Consider the following 13,134-nt stretch of genomic DNA (forward strand, 5'->3'; position numbering starts at 1 on the left):
TCCTGTCTGTTATTCGCATATCTCTGTCAAACCGTTACTCCGATGGATTTCAAACTCGACAGCTGTCTGGGCACGAGTAAATGCAGTGCCAAGTTTGACGTTGTTTGGATGAGAAATGCAAAAGATATTGTTAAATATATCAGTAAAAGAAGCACTTAGAAGGTTGTGGTTTAAAAAATAAACATTCAGACATAGACACACTGTCAGCTACAATGTTTACTTCTGAATAATATAGTATAAACGTGATAAATCCATTTTTGATTAATTTGAGTAAAAAATGTGTTTTCTTTACCAAGAAAGTGGCAAGATGAAAACCACTATTTTCTGTTTCAAACTTTCACATAGCATATTTAGGTTATAATAACATAAATAATTCAAATCCAGATTTTGATTTTCAAAGATTTATTATAAAAACAGATTATTTTTCCCCAAAAATGCAATAAATTCATGACACGTTTTTTTTTTTTTTAATGCAATTAATCCATTGAATCAATATAAAAGTTATTTTTCATATTGAAACTGTTGAAAATACACAACAAAGTAAGTTGATCCACATGACAGCCTCTGAACTCGGTCAATACTAATCTTATATACAGACACGTAACGTTACTGGACTAAACATAGGCTTCATTCAATCAGCCATTGCTAAGAAATACCTTCTGACATTTTTTGACGGCGATCAGCTGTAAAATGGTCCTGCTCGGTTTTCGTTGACTTTGAGTACAAGAATTGCAAGTTTTTTAAAAGATCCACTGGGGTTAACGTGTCAGCATTCGACACAAGTTTGACGCTGTCGTGTGAGAACAAGCAACAGTCGGCATTTCTCTTCCTCCCGCGTGCCTCATCTTCTTAATCTCCTCACGTAAATGATTAGATTTCGATGGCTTACGTTTCTTCCCTACGGCAGAAATCACCACAGGTTCATCAATGCCGTCAAATGTATAATTTTTTTTTGTTTGTTTGTTGATCAAAAAGTGCAAAGTAGATAAGGAAAACTAGGATGCCGGGTGTATTCAAAGCGCCGCCGTTACTGTTTACATTGCGTGGAATGGTGCGCTGTGATTGGTTGAGCGGATTTATCACATTCTGCAGAGAAAGGAGACTGGCGTTTGTCACGGTTTGGAAAGAAAGGGAGAACACATGACAGAATAACACGGCGGGCGGTGTGTGTGTGGCGAGCTGTACCTCCGGGAATGGTACAAAAAAAATAAAGAAGCGTCGACGCAAAAAATATGACGTCGACGTCATTGACGCACCGCTACAGCACTAATCGGTACCGATATATCAGCAAAACCGATGAATCGCTCGACCTCTAATGTAGAGTGTGTGTTTGCTCATGGACTATGCAAACTTGTTTGAAATGATTTTCTGCAAATGTTTCTCTGGAAAATAAAGGTGGTGATTTAGACGCGTGACACTTAAAGTCACTTGTAGGAATGCATTTAAACCCTTGAACATTTTGACTGTCTACAACAAGAAATGTAATTGTGGCATATTGGCTTCTCAGAGTCCTGCAGGACCACATAATGATTTCTGGATGCTCAGTTCTTTTTGTAAGATTAAAGGACTTACATGCATAGTAGGGGTGTGCACGAATATTCAAATTTTAAAATATTCGATCTGTAACTATTATTCGAAAAATAAAATACTATTCAAATTTTACTACGTTGCTTTGCTGGCCATAAAGGCAGTGAATCCATGATAAATCCCAAGCACTAACTCGCAGTTATAATTAAATGTACTGGGTGGCGCTGTGGAGCGTATTAACAAGTGGATGGTATTTGACAGGGGGGTAATCCAGCATCCAGAAAGCGTACCATCCCCGGGGGCTGCCATTGGCTAACAAGCCATCACCTGCTGTTAGCATTCCTTTGACTCCCATTCATTTTGGTGTCACTTTGACAGTGAATAACTTTACATCTGAGGTGTTTAAAGACTCTGTTTGTCCATTGTTTATTTCTAAAGAAACACGACAATGTATAAAAGGCTCTATTACCTTGTATCTTACGTTATGGCCCCGTAGAAGCAGTTTTTGTAAAAATAGGCCAACGATTGCGTCATAACCACGCGAGACTCTGGAAATTACCGTATAGACAGGAAGAGAAGCTCGCAGTCAATCGGGGGGACGTGGAGGCATAAAGTCAAGGGAGAAGCCCATAGAGTGTCATAAAGTTGCTCCTAGCTCATGGACAGCTCCTACTCGCGCTCTCCATCTCTGCAAGATTCGGAAGGGAATGATTCATATTTCTCTTGGCACAGCTACTAGAAGACTTACAACTGTCAGACAGGTTGCTCGCGTCACATCTACGTCGTCAAGCTCAGTTTGAGTCTGCGCATAGTACGCTCAGCCATCAGGAAGTGAGAGCTTCTAATTTGCTTCACTTTTGTCTGTTGAAATTTATGGGCTTGCTGTGTCCATTTCTTTTACGGTCTATGGTATTTGATCACATAATGTTGTCTGCCTCGCGAAGTTTGGAATTACTTGAAAATTATCTTACTAAATGATCTTACAAAATGGAATTACTTTTGATCAAATTAAATAATTAATCTGAGTTATAATATCATCACCACAATGATAAATCACATGAAATCCAAACACCAGTCGACTGAGGAAAGACAGCTGTCATCACTTCATTCACGACTGCAGGCAGACTGATCTGAGATGATAACTTATCTAATAGCAAAATAATTTTGAGACATATACTTCCTTTAAGTTTCGCTGAGGGAGACCGGTTTAAGAACAGAAAACGCAAAGTGCTGTTAGAAACTTGGAACACCGTCTTTGTGTCTCTGAAACGTCTGTCAGCGCAGCGTTTTCTCACTCATTATTTATTTTTTTCAGCATAAACGTGAAACAATATAAACACGATAATCGTATGCTGACTCGAGTGTATGTGCACGTTCTGTACGATATCTGGCACAGTCTGCTTTATTAGGTGTTTTTTTCCGTTAGCGCTGCTTGAGCTTAAATGCTTTTCTTTATATTTTTGTTTACACACAGGCCTACTGTTTAATGTTTTCAACTAAAGAAAACATTAACATATATTGTAAGCTTGTTGTGTATATTGCCTAATCGTAAGCTTGTTCAGAAATGACAAAAACATAAAAAACCCGAAACTTAAAAAATAATGTCTTTTTCGTTAAACGTAATTTAAATAAACGAATATTCGATTTTATGAGCCTGAATATTCAAATGCAATATTTTTTAAAAATGCCCATCCCTAATGCATAGATAATTACATTCTAGGTTCTCCCCTTGAAGCATAGTCAATGAAAAGTTCTTACAAGTCAGAGCATGCTGAAAAACGAAGCCAAATTCTACTAGATCAACATACAAGGACATTTGCTTGGCATGCACAGTGCAAGTTGGCCCTTTAGGAACTGTCACTTGTCTGCCAGATATTTCTCTGAAATCATGTGATTTGCTATTAGATTTCTTTGGCTTGTGCATGCAGCCTGAGCTCTGCAAGCTTTATACTGTGGTCTGTGTACTTCAGTGTTTGAGGTAATCAGTTTCATTTTGACTCGATGCACTATTTTCTTACCTCTCAAGTCTGTAATGTTTTCATTCTCAATAGGCCCTTATTAACTGTGTGTTGTTCATTTACCATTAAAAAAAGAGATGGTTCAAATAAAAATGAAAATTGTCATTTGCTCACACTTGAATGAATGACTTATGGGTTTGGAGTGACACTTTTTTTTGTCATGTTGTAGTATTGGTTTGCATTTATGGTTGCAAATTAGCCCATATGTGGCAAAGTTTCCAACCAAAGAATTGTGTGAACATTGTGGGTTTCCTGTTCACAGATGAGTTTGATGCCTACATCATTGTATCTTTCGTTAACGCCACCCTGGTGCTTTCTATTGGAGAGACTGTGGAAGAAGTGACAGACTCTGGCTTCTTGGGCACAACACCCACCCTTTCCTGCTCGTTGCTTGGGGAAGATGCACTTGTGCAAGTGAGCGACGTCTCCCTGACCTACATGAATGAACAATATACCACTGAACCTTTTCTTTTTACTTGTTAAATTACATTCTGATATCTGTGTTTTTGCCCAACAAGTAGATAAAACCAGTATGCTTATAAAATGTTCAATTAATTTCTCGTTTGATTGGGTTTTGTTTCATTTGCTGGGTGAAGGTCTATCCCGATGGGATCCGTCACATCCGTGCAGATAAGAGAGTCAATGAATGGAAGACTCCAGGGAAGAAGACAATCGTCCGATGTGCTGTCAATCAGAGGCAGGTGGTCATTGCTTTGACCGGAGGAGAACTGGTCTACTTTGAGATGGACCCGGTATGTTGGTGGTCATTTATTTGTCATGCGTTATCACCTGAATTCTTTTGTTTGATTGTCTTTCCATTATGGTTTCTCTCTTTACAGTCTGGGCAGCTTAATGAATACACCGAAAGGAAGGAGATGTCTGCAGATGTGGTGTGCATGAGTTTGGCAAATGTGCCACCTGGTGAACAGCGTTCTCGTTTCCTGGCTGTTGGATTGGTGGACAATACCGTTCGTATCATCTCCTTGGATCCATCTGTAAGCTACTATTTGCTCATCCATTGTCGGCTGATTTGGGCTTCAAACAAGGATTCCAGTCACTGCCCACTGAGCACTGGCTGTACAAATACTTTGTGTAATGTGTGTAATCTCTTTGTTTCACAGGACTGTCTGCAGCCATTGAGTATGCAGGCTCTTCCTGCCCAGCCGGAGTCTCTTTGTATTGTGGAGATGGGTGGAGTGGAAAAACAAGATGAACTAGGAGAAAAAGGCACCATCGGCTTCCTATACCTCAACATTGGCCTGCAGGTAGGAAACTCTCTTGCTTGCTCTGGGTTGGTATCATAAAGTTTTCAGGTCCATTCCCAGCTAGTGGCAAACAGGAAATTGATCACTTTTCCGTGCATTTGTGTATTTGAGCAAGGCATGCACCCTTTTGCTTCCCTATCTGTTTTTCTCAACAACAAACAAAATCCTCCTTATGATGCCAAATATAGTATGCAGTGCATAAACATACAGTGTAGTGCATAAACATACAGTATATTGCAGTAAACGCACATATTAGACTGATATACATTTATAAACTTTTTAAAAATTTTTTTTAGCCAAACTGGTTTTTGAACTGTAAAGTTGTTTTTACAGTCATTTTATAGTTTGGAATGTTACAGTAGAGATTAGCATTTCAAAAGAATGTAGCTACCTATACGTAGTTCTATTCTAATTCCAGAATTTTTCTGAAATGTTTTCAACTGCTGATTCCAAGAAATATTTAGAAAAGTTTCCCTTTCCCTTTCCCATTTTGTTCTTCTCTCTGGCAGCATATGCAAAACTTCTCCAATCATTTAGTATGCTTAAACCCAGCCCCTTTCTTACAATTGACTGCAAGCTCTCATTCAGATCTGCTTGCATCCAATCAACAACTGATGGATAATGTAGCAGTACTACTTTTTCTGTAGTCAGTCAGATGTTAATTGTAATATGAAAAAGATTTGTTACTTCGGTTTCATCTTGACTTTAATGGAAGGCACACTTGTGAGCACCCCTCGACAACCTAAAAATACAAATGGGGCACTCTATGTTCTTGTGCCTTCTCTTTGCTCACCATAAACATCACAAGATACTTCAAGTGTGCCTTTTGGAACAACGCCTTTGAAAGGAAGCCAAAAGAACTGCAATGTGACTCCCTTTACTGTTACTTGATCACATGACTTTCCTGGACAATCATTTTCTTCCTTCTGTAATCACCTCTTTGTTTTAGAACGGAGTGTTACTGCGTACTGTTTTGGATCCAGTGACCGGGGACCTGTCTGATACTCGAACACGATATCTCGGCTCTCGTCCCGTCAAGCTTTTCAGAGTCCGGATGCAGGGCCAAGAAGCTGTGAGTCACATCTGCATTTTATGTCTGTTGCAGTGTTGCACAGCTTGCCAATTTACTGACCATCATGTGACCTTTAACTGCGCAGGTTCTGGCCATGTCCAGTCGTTCCTGGCTGAGTTACTCATACCAGTCTCGTTTCCACCTGACCCCCCTGTCATATGAAACCTTAGAGTATGCATCAGGCTTCGCTTCTGAACAGTGTCCTGAGGGTATTGTTGCCATTTCCACCAACACACTGAGGTAAACACACGTACTCCTACTGTGTATACAGTACATAAGAACTTTTTGAAACTTCACAGATTTGTGAGAACATTAATGTCAAGCATATTGCGGTTGGTTTCATTGATGTCAGTTCCAGTAGTTTTAATCCTTTAATGTGTGATATTTATAATTTACCAATTGATCTGACACTCAGATATAGCTTTAAAAGTAAATGTGTGGAAATTAAGCAAATGCTGGTTCTATATTTTCTGTGAAAGTCAGTGAAACTGTTTGTATAGGAGGTGTGTACTAGTTGGCCATTTTATCGAGAGACCTCCTCTTTTATATCTACATGGTTTGTGATTTATCACTGACACCTGGGTCAGCTGGCATTTTATGAGCACATGGCTGATTCTGCCAAATTTCAGCATTCATGTGTTTGTTGTTATTTTTACTCTTCTTTAATATTGGTTGCATTGTGGTCTTACATTCTCATCCCTCCCTCTCTCCCTCCCTCAGAATTTTAGCTCTTGAGAAACTGGGTGCCGTCTTCAACCAGGTGGCATTCCCACTGCAGTATACACCTCGCAAGTTTGTCATCCACCCAGAAACGAACAACCTGATCCTGATTGAGACAGACCACAATGCCTACACTGAAGCCACCAAAGCCCAGCGCAAGCAGCAGATGGCTGAGGTCAGTGAACCTGGCCTTTACATGGCAACATTTAAGGGATCGTTCACCCAAAAATCAAAATGATCATTTACTCGCCCTCAAGTTGTTTCAAACCTGTATAAATTCTTTCTTCTGCTGAAAACAAAAATATATATTTTTAAGAATATGGGTAACCAAACCATTGATGTGCCCCATTCACTTCTATGGTATGGGTAAAAATACTATTCAGGGATCAGGTTTTTTCGTATTATATGGCTTTCCGCAATGGTTTAAATGTAATTCTATAAGATTATATATAATCTTTGTGCTGCATATTTCAGAGTACTGTTACAGCACTGTTTTCAGTTTCAATTCACAGTAACAGTACTGTTACAGTACTGTGTTTTCAGTTTCAGTTCACAGTAATGCCCTTTTCACGCATGCGGTGCGTATTTTTTTCCGTACCCATGTTAACAGACTAAAACTGTTGCCCACCCCTGCTTTAACCTGAGGGCCACAGTTACTTTGGCAAAGTAAACGGAGGGCCACACTTTGGACAATTGCAATTAAACATAGTTACATGATTAAATGGTACAAATTAATTCAATGCAAATGTGTATAAGGATACTCTACAGTTACTTTGACTTTGCCAGCCTATTTCAAGGCCTGATATTTATTTTTGCTAGGCCTGTCTGACCTAGGCTACTCTAAAGTTACAATAACTGGATTTACTTTCAAGGATTCATTTCCTACACTACCCTGCATATTGTTCAACTGTCATTCATACCAGCTGTAGCTATTCAAGATAGAAAACTATTAACAAAACTGCACATGTTTGTGTGCAGGTTACATTAACATACAGACTTCAGGCAATCTGGCTTGAAATTATCAAATTTAATTGAGGCTATATACTAGAGGGAGACCTTCATCACTGAATGAAAAACATATTCAGCTGATTTCAGTTGATTCATTTTTTTGTAGTTTCTTTCACCATATTTTGTTTAAATCTTTTATAAAATAGAACACAGTTTAAGTGCAGATCAACTTCACATGTATGTTTGCTTGAAAGATATAAAGGACAACATGGAATAGGCCTATGCATCTCACAAAATTTAAATTTGATTTAGCTGTATCACCACCATCTACGGGACATGCATAAGAAATGGCAACATGAAACTGAACAATGTTGTAAAAATAACATCATCAATCAAGGGTAACTTAATGGAACTTTGGCTAGGCCTACTTTAGAAAAATGTATTTCGGCCTATGCAACTGAGATGAAGAGCTTTTTGTCGGTGTTCTGTAACTCAATGTGAACAATTGAGGCGGTCGCCTTTCTTTACTAAGTCATCGAAATCTGGGGTCGTGTTCAACGTTGAGATGCGCAACACAGACGACAGGTGTGCATCGGTTAGTTGTGATCTGTAGCGTGACTTGTTAGTTCATTACAGAGAAAGTCTGCTCGCATACATACGTGGACCCGATTAAAACGAGCATCCTTTGCGCATGCCTCCGCATGTTAGGAAACTTGCCCTCGTTCAATGATGACGAGGTGAATTTCTCCTTGAGAGTGGGATCGCACTGCATGTCAATCAACTCAAGCTGAGCCTCCGGAGGCGCTTGGTTGCTGTCAAAGGAAAGCTCCATCTCTTTTTCAATTTTTCTGAAATCAGAGAAACGCCTGTTGAATTCAGTGTGCAGATCCTCGAGTGTAGTGGTGTATTTGACAGTGAGTCGGGATGGCACATCCTTCATTGTGGCGAGAGTTGGGAAATGTGTAAAGCTCTTGTTTGTCATTTGTCGGGAAAACAGGGTCAGCTTTGCTCTGAATGCTCGCACGTAGGAATACAGTTCGTGCACGAACACATCCTTCCCCTGCAGCTTCCGATTGAGGTCATTCAAATGGCTCGTTAAATCCACAGCAAAGTCAAAAATCCAGTCGGAATCTTCAAGTTATGGAAAGTCACCAGCCTTCCAGACACTGTTTGTATCTCAGGTCCCACACACGGCATAGCACTGTGCCCAGGCTCAGCCAGCGGACGTTTGAGTGGTATGGGACATCAGTGTGTTCTGCCTCACTCTCCTCCAACAACTGGATAAAATGGCGGTGGTTAAGCGCCCGGGCCCTGATGAAATTGACAAGTTTCACCACAGTTTTGGTGACGTGATCAAGCTTTAACACCGACTTAGACAAGGCCTCCTGATGAATGATGCAGTGCAAGAAAATCAGTTGAGTTGGGGTCATCCTCTCTCACCCTGTCCTGTATCCTACGCAATAGCCCAGTGTTCTTCCCGGTGAGGTTTGGACAGCCATCAGTGGTCACGTTCAGTAACTTCGCCCACGGTAGGTTCATTTTCTGCATGCATCCTGACACCGTATCGTAGAGGTCTGAACCCCTTGTCGTCCTCTTCATTGATTCCATCGCAAGAAACTCCTCCACTATTTCAAATATGTCAGTAATACCTCTGATGAATATAAGCAGCTGGGCAGTGTCTTTTAATATCAGTGCTCTCATCCAGCGCTATTGAAAAGTATGTGAAATCAGTGGCCCTTTTTAGCAATGCAGATGTCAGCTCATCATCAATTACCTCGATGCGACAACTAACTGTACGGCGAGACAGGCTCACATTTTCGAACTGACTTTTGCTGTCAGGGCACAGCACGCCAGCTGCCTCTACCATACAGTCTTTTACAAACTCACCATCTGAAAATGGTTTGCTGTGTTTGGCGATTTTGTGTGACACCATATAGCTCACTTTTGTTGCTGACTTCTGTACATTAGACTGCTTGGTAAAAAATATTATGCCTGGCAGTTAAGTTGGAGGACAATCTCGTGGCTTTTTCTTCCCTCTCCTTTGCGGAGAAATTCACGGCATAATTAGCATGTTTAGCATTGAAGTGCCTGCTAATATTATATTCTTTAAAGACAGCGATACTCTCCTGACATATCAGACAAATCACCTTTGAGCCGACGTTCGTGACGAAATATTTTGACGTCCATTCTTTATTGAATGCTCGACATTCAGAGTCAACTTTTCTCTTTTTTACTGCACTCATTTTGACAAATTGTTTGTCGCCGGCCGTTTAGAATTTGTTACTTTGAGGAGTGAAGAGGAGAAGTAAAGTCGCAAATTGTAATTTCACACAGCGACATCTGTTGGATTGTTTTTAATAGCAGGATCGCAGTTCAGATAAAGGCGGCGTGTGTTTCATCCAAATTGCGAGCGCATCGCGTGGGCCGGATTAAAGCACTATGTGGGCCGGATATTGCCCATGTATGGGTTAGAGCTTTCACACTGCATGCGGATGCGGTCCGGCGGTCCGTTCCAGGTGTGGTGCGTGTGCAGCGATCGTTTCCGTACCGAGTCTATTTTTGCTGTGCTGCAAACGCTGAATTAAAGTGACCGCGCATGTTTCATGGTCAAAATGAACACAGATTGACCTGAAAATGTATTAATTTCACCATAAATGCGTTTAATTAAATAAAATAAAATGTAGTAATCTATAATCTGTATTTAATTAAATGCTATTTTTTTCACAGTCATCTTTTTACTTTAAGAACGGGGTAAAGCAAGGAAAACTACAATTTACCTCAACAAGGCGACATAATGAACAACACTCGTCTCATTGGTGGAAAAACAAGTTATTTGTGACATGCAAGATTTATTGTATTAAAATTTAAAGGCAAAAGAAAAGGCATGAGAGTCGGCTGTTTTTGTCAATTTTAAGTTTTAATTTAAAATGTTTGCGATTTTTAATATAAGTACATGGTTAAATATTTGACCACTTGCTTGAGCAACTTAATATAAGTAGAAGTAATGCATGGAATAATAGGCCTACGTTGTTTAAGTAGTTCCGCATACGCACTGCAACACGCACCGCATACACACTGCACACGAAGTATGTGTGAAACGGGCGTAACAGTACTGCTACAGTACTGTGTTTTTGAGTCAAAGAATAAAACAAAGTTGAAAACAAAGAAATTACCATAAATGTTAAGTATTGTTCTGTAACATAAAATAAAATAATGATGGTGACAATTAACATTATTAATAACAATTCTATTAATACTTTTTTACTATAACATGTATTATATTTTATCATGATTATATATTAGATTTAATTTTAATTTTACAGGACAATAGAATGTATTGCATTATATCTTTTGTTAACTCATACAGGTTTGGAATAACTTGAGGGTGAGTAAATGATGACAGAATTTTCTTTTTGGGTGAACTTTCCCTTTAAGAAACAATGCTTTTGTCTTCATCTCCTCCAAATTTTTCCTTATCTCCATCTAGCTATCCTTCTTTCTTTTCTGTCTGACTCATACACTAATTTTTCCTGTCTAATCATTGTCTGAGACAGAATTTCATTGCTCTCTTGTCGGAAGTTGTCAGTCATGTCCATTTTGCGGCTACCTCATCATGGCGTAAATTTGCAAGGGTAATTCCATGTTGACGATGTAAAAGTGACAAATACTGTAAAATGCAAGCCGTGGTTACTGTGGTGGTCCCTCGAAGATAAATCATTGATACAGTCCTGCCGGTGTTTGAGTCTATCTTGAAAGAATAAACAGTCTGCAACTGTGGTGTAAAATGACTGCTTCTGAATGTATTGCTTAACATGAAGTTCTCTTGTTTATCTGCAAATTGTCCCAAAAAGATTCTTATATACACTTTGTGGACGGCCCTTTATAATTAAGGGGTTTGGTTTGGCCCTTTAAATCCAGTGAAGATGAATCTTAATGCTAGTACATAGAATGAAATTCTAGAAAATGTTGTGCTTCCAACATTGTGGCAACAGTTCATGGAGGGCACTAGTCTATTTCAGCATGACAATGGCCCTGTGTACGAAATGATTTAGTGGTTCTGGTGTGGTGGAACTTAACTGGCCTTCACAAGTCTAGACCTGAACCCCACATAACTCCTTTGAGATGAATTCAAACTTGGTGACCTACAACAGAGCCTGAGCTCACTGATGTTCGTGTCTGAATTGTAGCAAATGCCCACAGCCATTTCCCAACACAGTGATACTCCTGTTAGTGGCTAACTAATTAATGTCAATTGTTTAAAAATTAGGTGCTAAACAAGCACTTAATGGTTTACACTTATTTTTAGTGAAAAAAATGTGATGTCCGCAACACAGCTCTTTGCTCACATATTTAATAAAAAATGCAATGTTTTGACCCTAATGGGTCTTATTCAGGCAAATGGTGGACACATTTGATAAAAAAAAAAAATATATATAAATATATATATATATATATATATATATATATATATATATATATATATATATATATATATATATATATATATATATATATATATATATATATATATATATATCTCTATCTATCTATCTATCTATCTATCTATCTATCTATCTATCTTACAATCAACTGACCCACCCTGTGATATCAATTAGTTTAATTAGGTAATTAAACAAATTGATATAACAGGGTGGGTCAGTTGATTTTTTTTTTATTAAATATGGGAGCAAAGAACAGTGTTGCGGACATCACATTTTTTTCACTTCATTAGTTTCTTTTGTCCTGCACCTGCCAGAAGGTGGGATGTGCACACAATTACTTTTTTAATTATATTACACTTATTTTTAGCCATATATTGCATCATATAAATAAAAATTTTTCTGCTCTACAGGAAATGGTGGAGGCAGCGGGGGAGGATGAAAGAGAGCTGGCTGCAGAAATGGCAGCAGCTTTCTTGAATGAAAACCTGCCAGAGGCCATCTTTGGGGCACCTAAAGCAGGTTCTGGGCAATGGGCTTCTCTAGTGCGCATGATCAACCCCATCCAGGGCAATACACTGGACCTGGTGCAGCTGGAGCAGAACGAGGCAGCTTTCAGGTGAGGAAGCTGAATTATGGATTAAAGGGGACATATTGGACAAACGGTATAACGTGTACTTCCCTTGCCGTTAAACTAGTCTCTTCCATGTCCCACCTATTTCTCTGATCGTAGTTCCTTTTTACATGTGTCTCTTGCAGTGTGGCCGTATGTCGCTTTTCCGGTGGAGGCGATGACTGGTATGTGTTAGTGGGCGTTGCCAGAGATATGATACTAAATCCTCGCTCCGTTGGTGGAGGATATATTTATACCTATCGGCTAGCTGGAGGTGGGGACAAGCTGGAGTTTTTGCACAAGGTGAGTGGAAAAGGAAATGACTTGGCATGAAACTACTGATTGGTCTCATGTGTTAGCTGGGGGCTCAGGAATGTGGAATTCCCCACAAATCATTAAATGTGCCCAAGAAATCCATTTAAGCTTAGCAAATCACAAAATTGGACTTTATGGTGTAGGTGTTTAGTCCACGACCCAAAAATGCCATGTTTTGAATGTTTATGGTCCAGTTAAATCTTTAATGATGCTTTGA

At 39.3% G+C, this 13,134-nt stretch overlaps 1 protein-coding gene across 1 annotated transcript in view; it reads left to right on the plus strand.

Annotated features, from left to right (window-relative positions):
- sf3b3 (splicing factor 3b, subunit 3) overlaps window positions 1-13,134 on the plus strand; it is a 30,874-nt gene that overhangs the window by 11,821 nt on the left and 5,919 nt on the right. Inside the window, exons 13-21 of the mRNA XM_084124791.1 lie at window positions 3,808-3,959; window positions 4,142-4,297; window positions 4,385-4,540; window positions 4,667-4,810; window positions 5,760-5,882; window positions 5,968-6,122; window positions 6,603-6,777; window positions 12,403-12,608; window positions 12,749-12,905. Of these exons, the coding sequence (XP_083980917.1) occupies window positions 3,808-3,959; window positions 4,142-4,297; window positions 4,385-4,540; window positions 4,667-4,810; window positions 5,760-5,882; window positions 5,968-6,122; window positions 6,603-6,777; window positions 12,403-12,608; window positions 12,749-12,905 (1,424 nt within the window). The remainder of the gene's footprint in view (window positions 1-3,807; window positions 3,960-4,141; window positions 4,298-4,384; window positions 4,541-4,666; window positions 4,811-5,759; window positions 5,883-5,967; window positions 6,123-6,602; window positions 6,778-12,402; window positions 12,609-12,748; window positions 12,906-13,134) is intronic.

The sequence above is a fragment of the Abramis brama genome, assembly GCF_963993115.1.
Source record: "Abramis brama genome assembly, chromosome: 9".
Lineage (NCBI taxonomy): Eukaryota > Metazoa > Chordata > Actinopteri > Cypriniformes > Leuciscidae > Abramis > Abramis brama.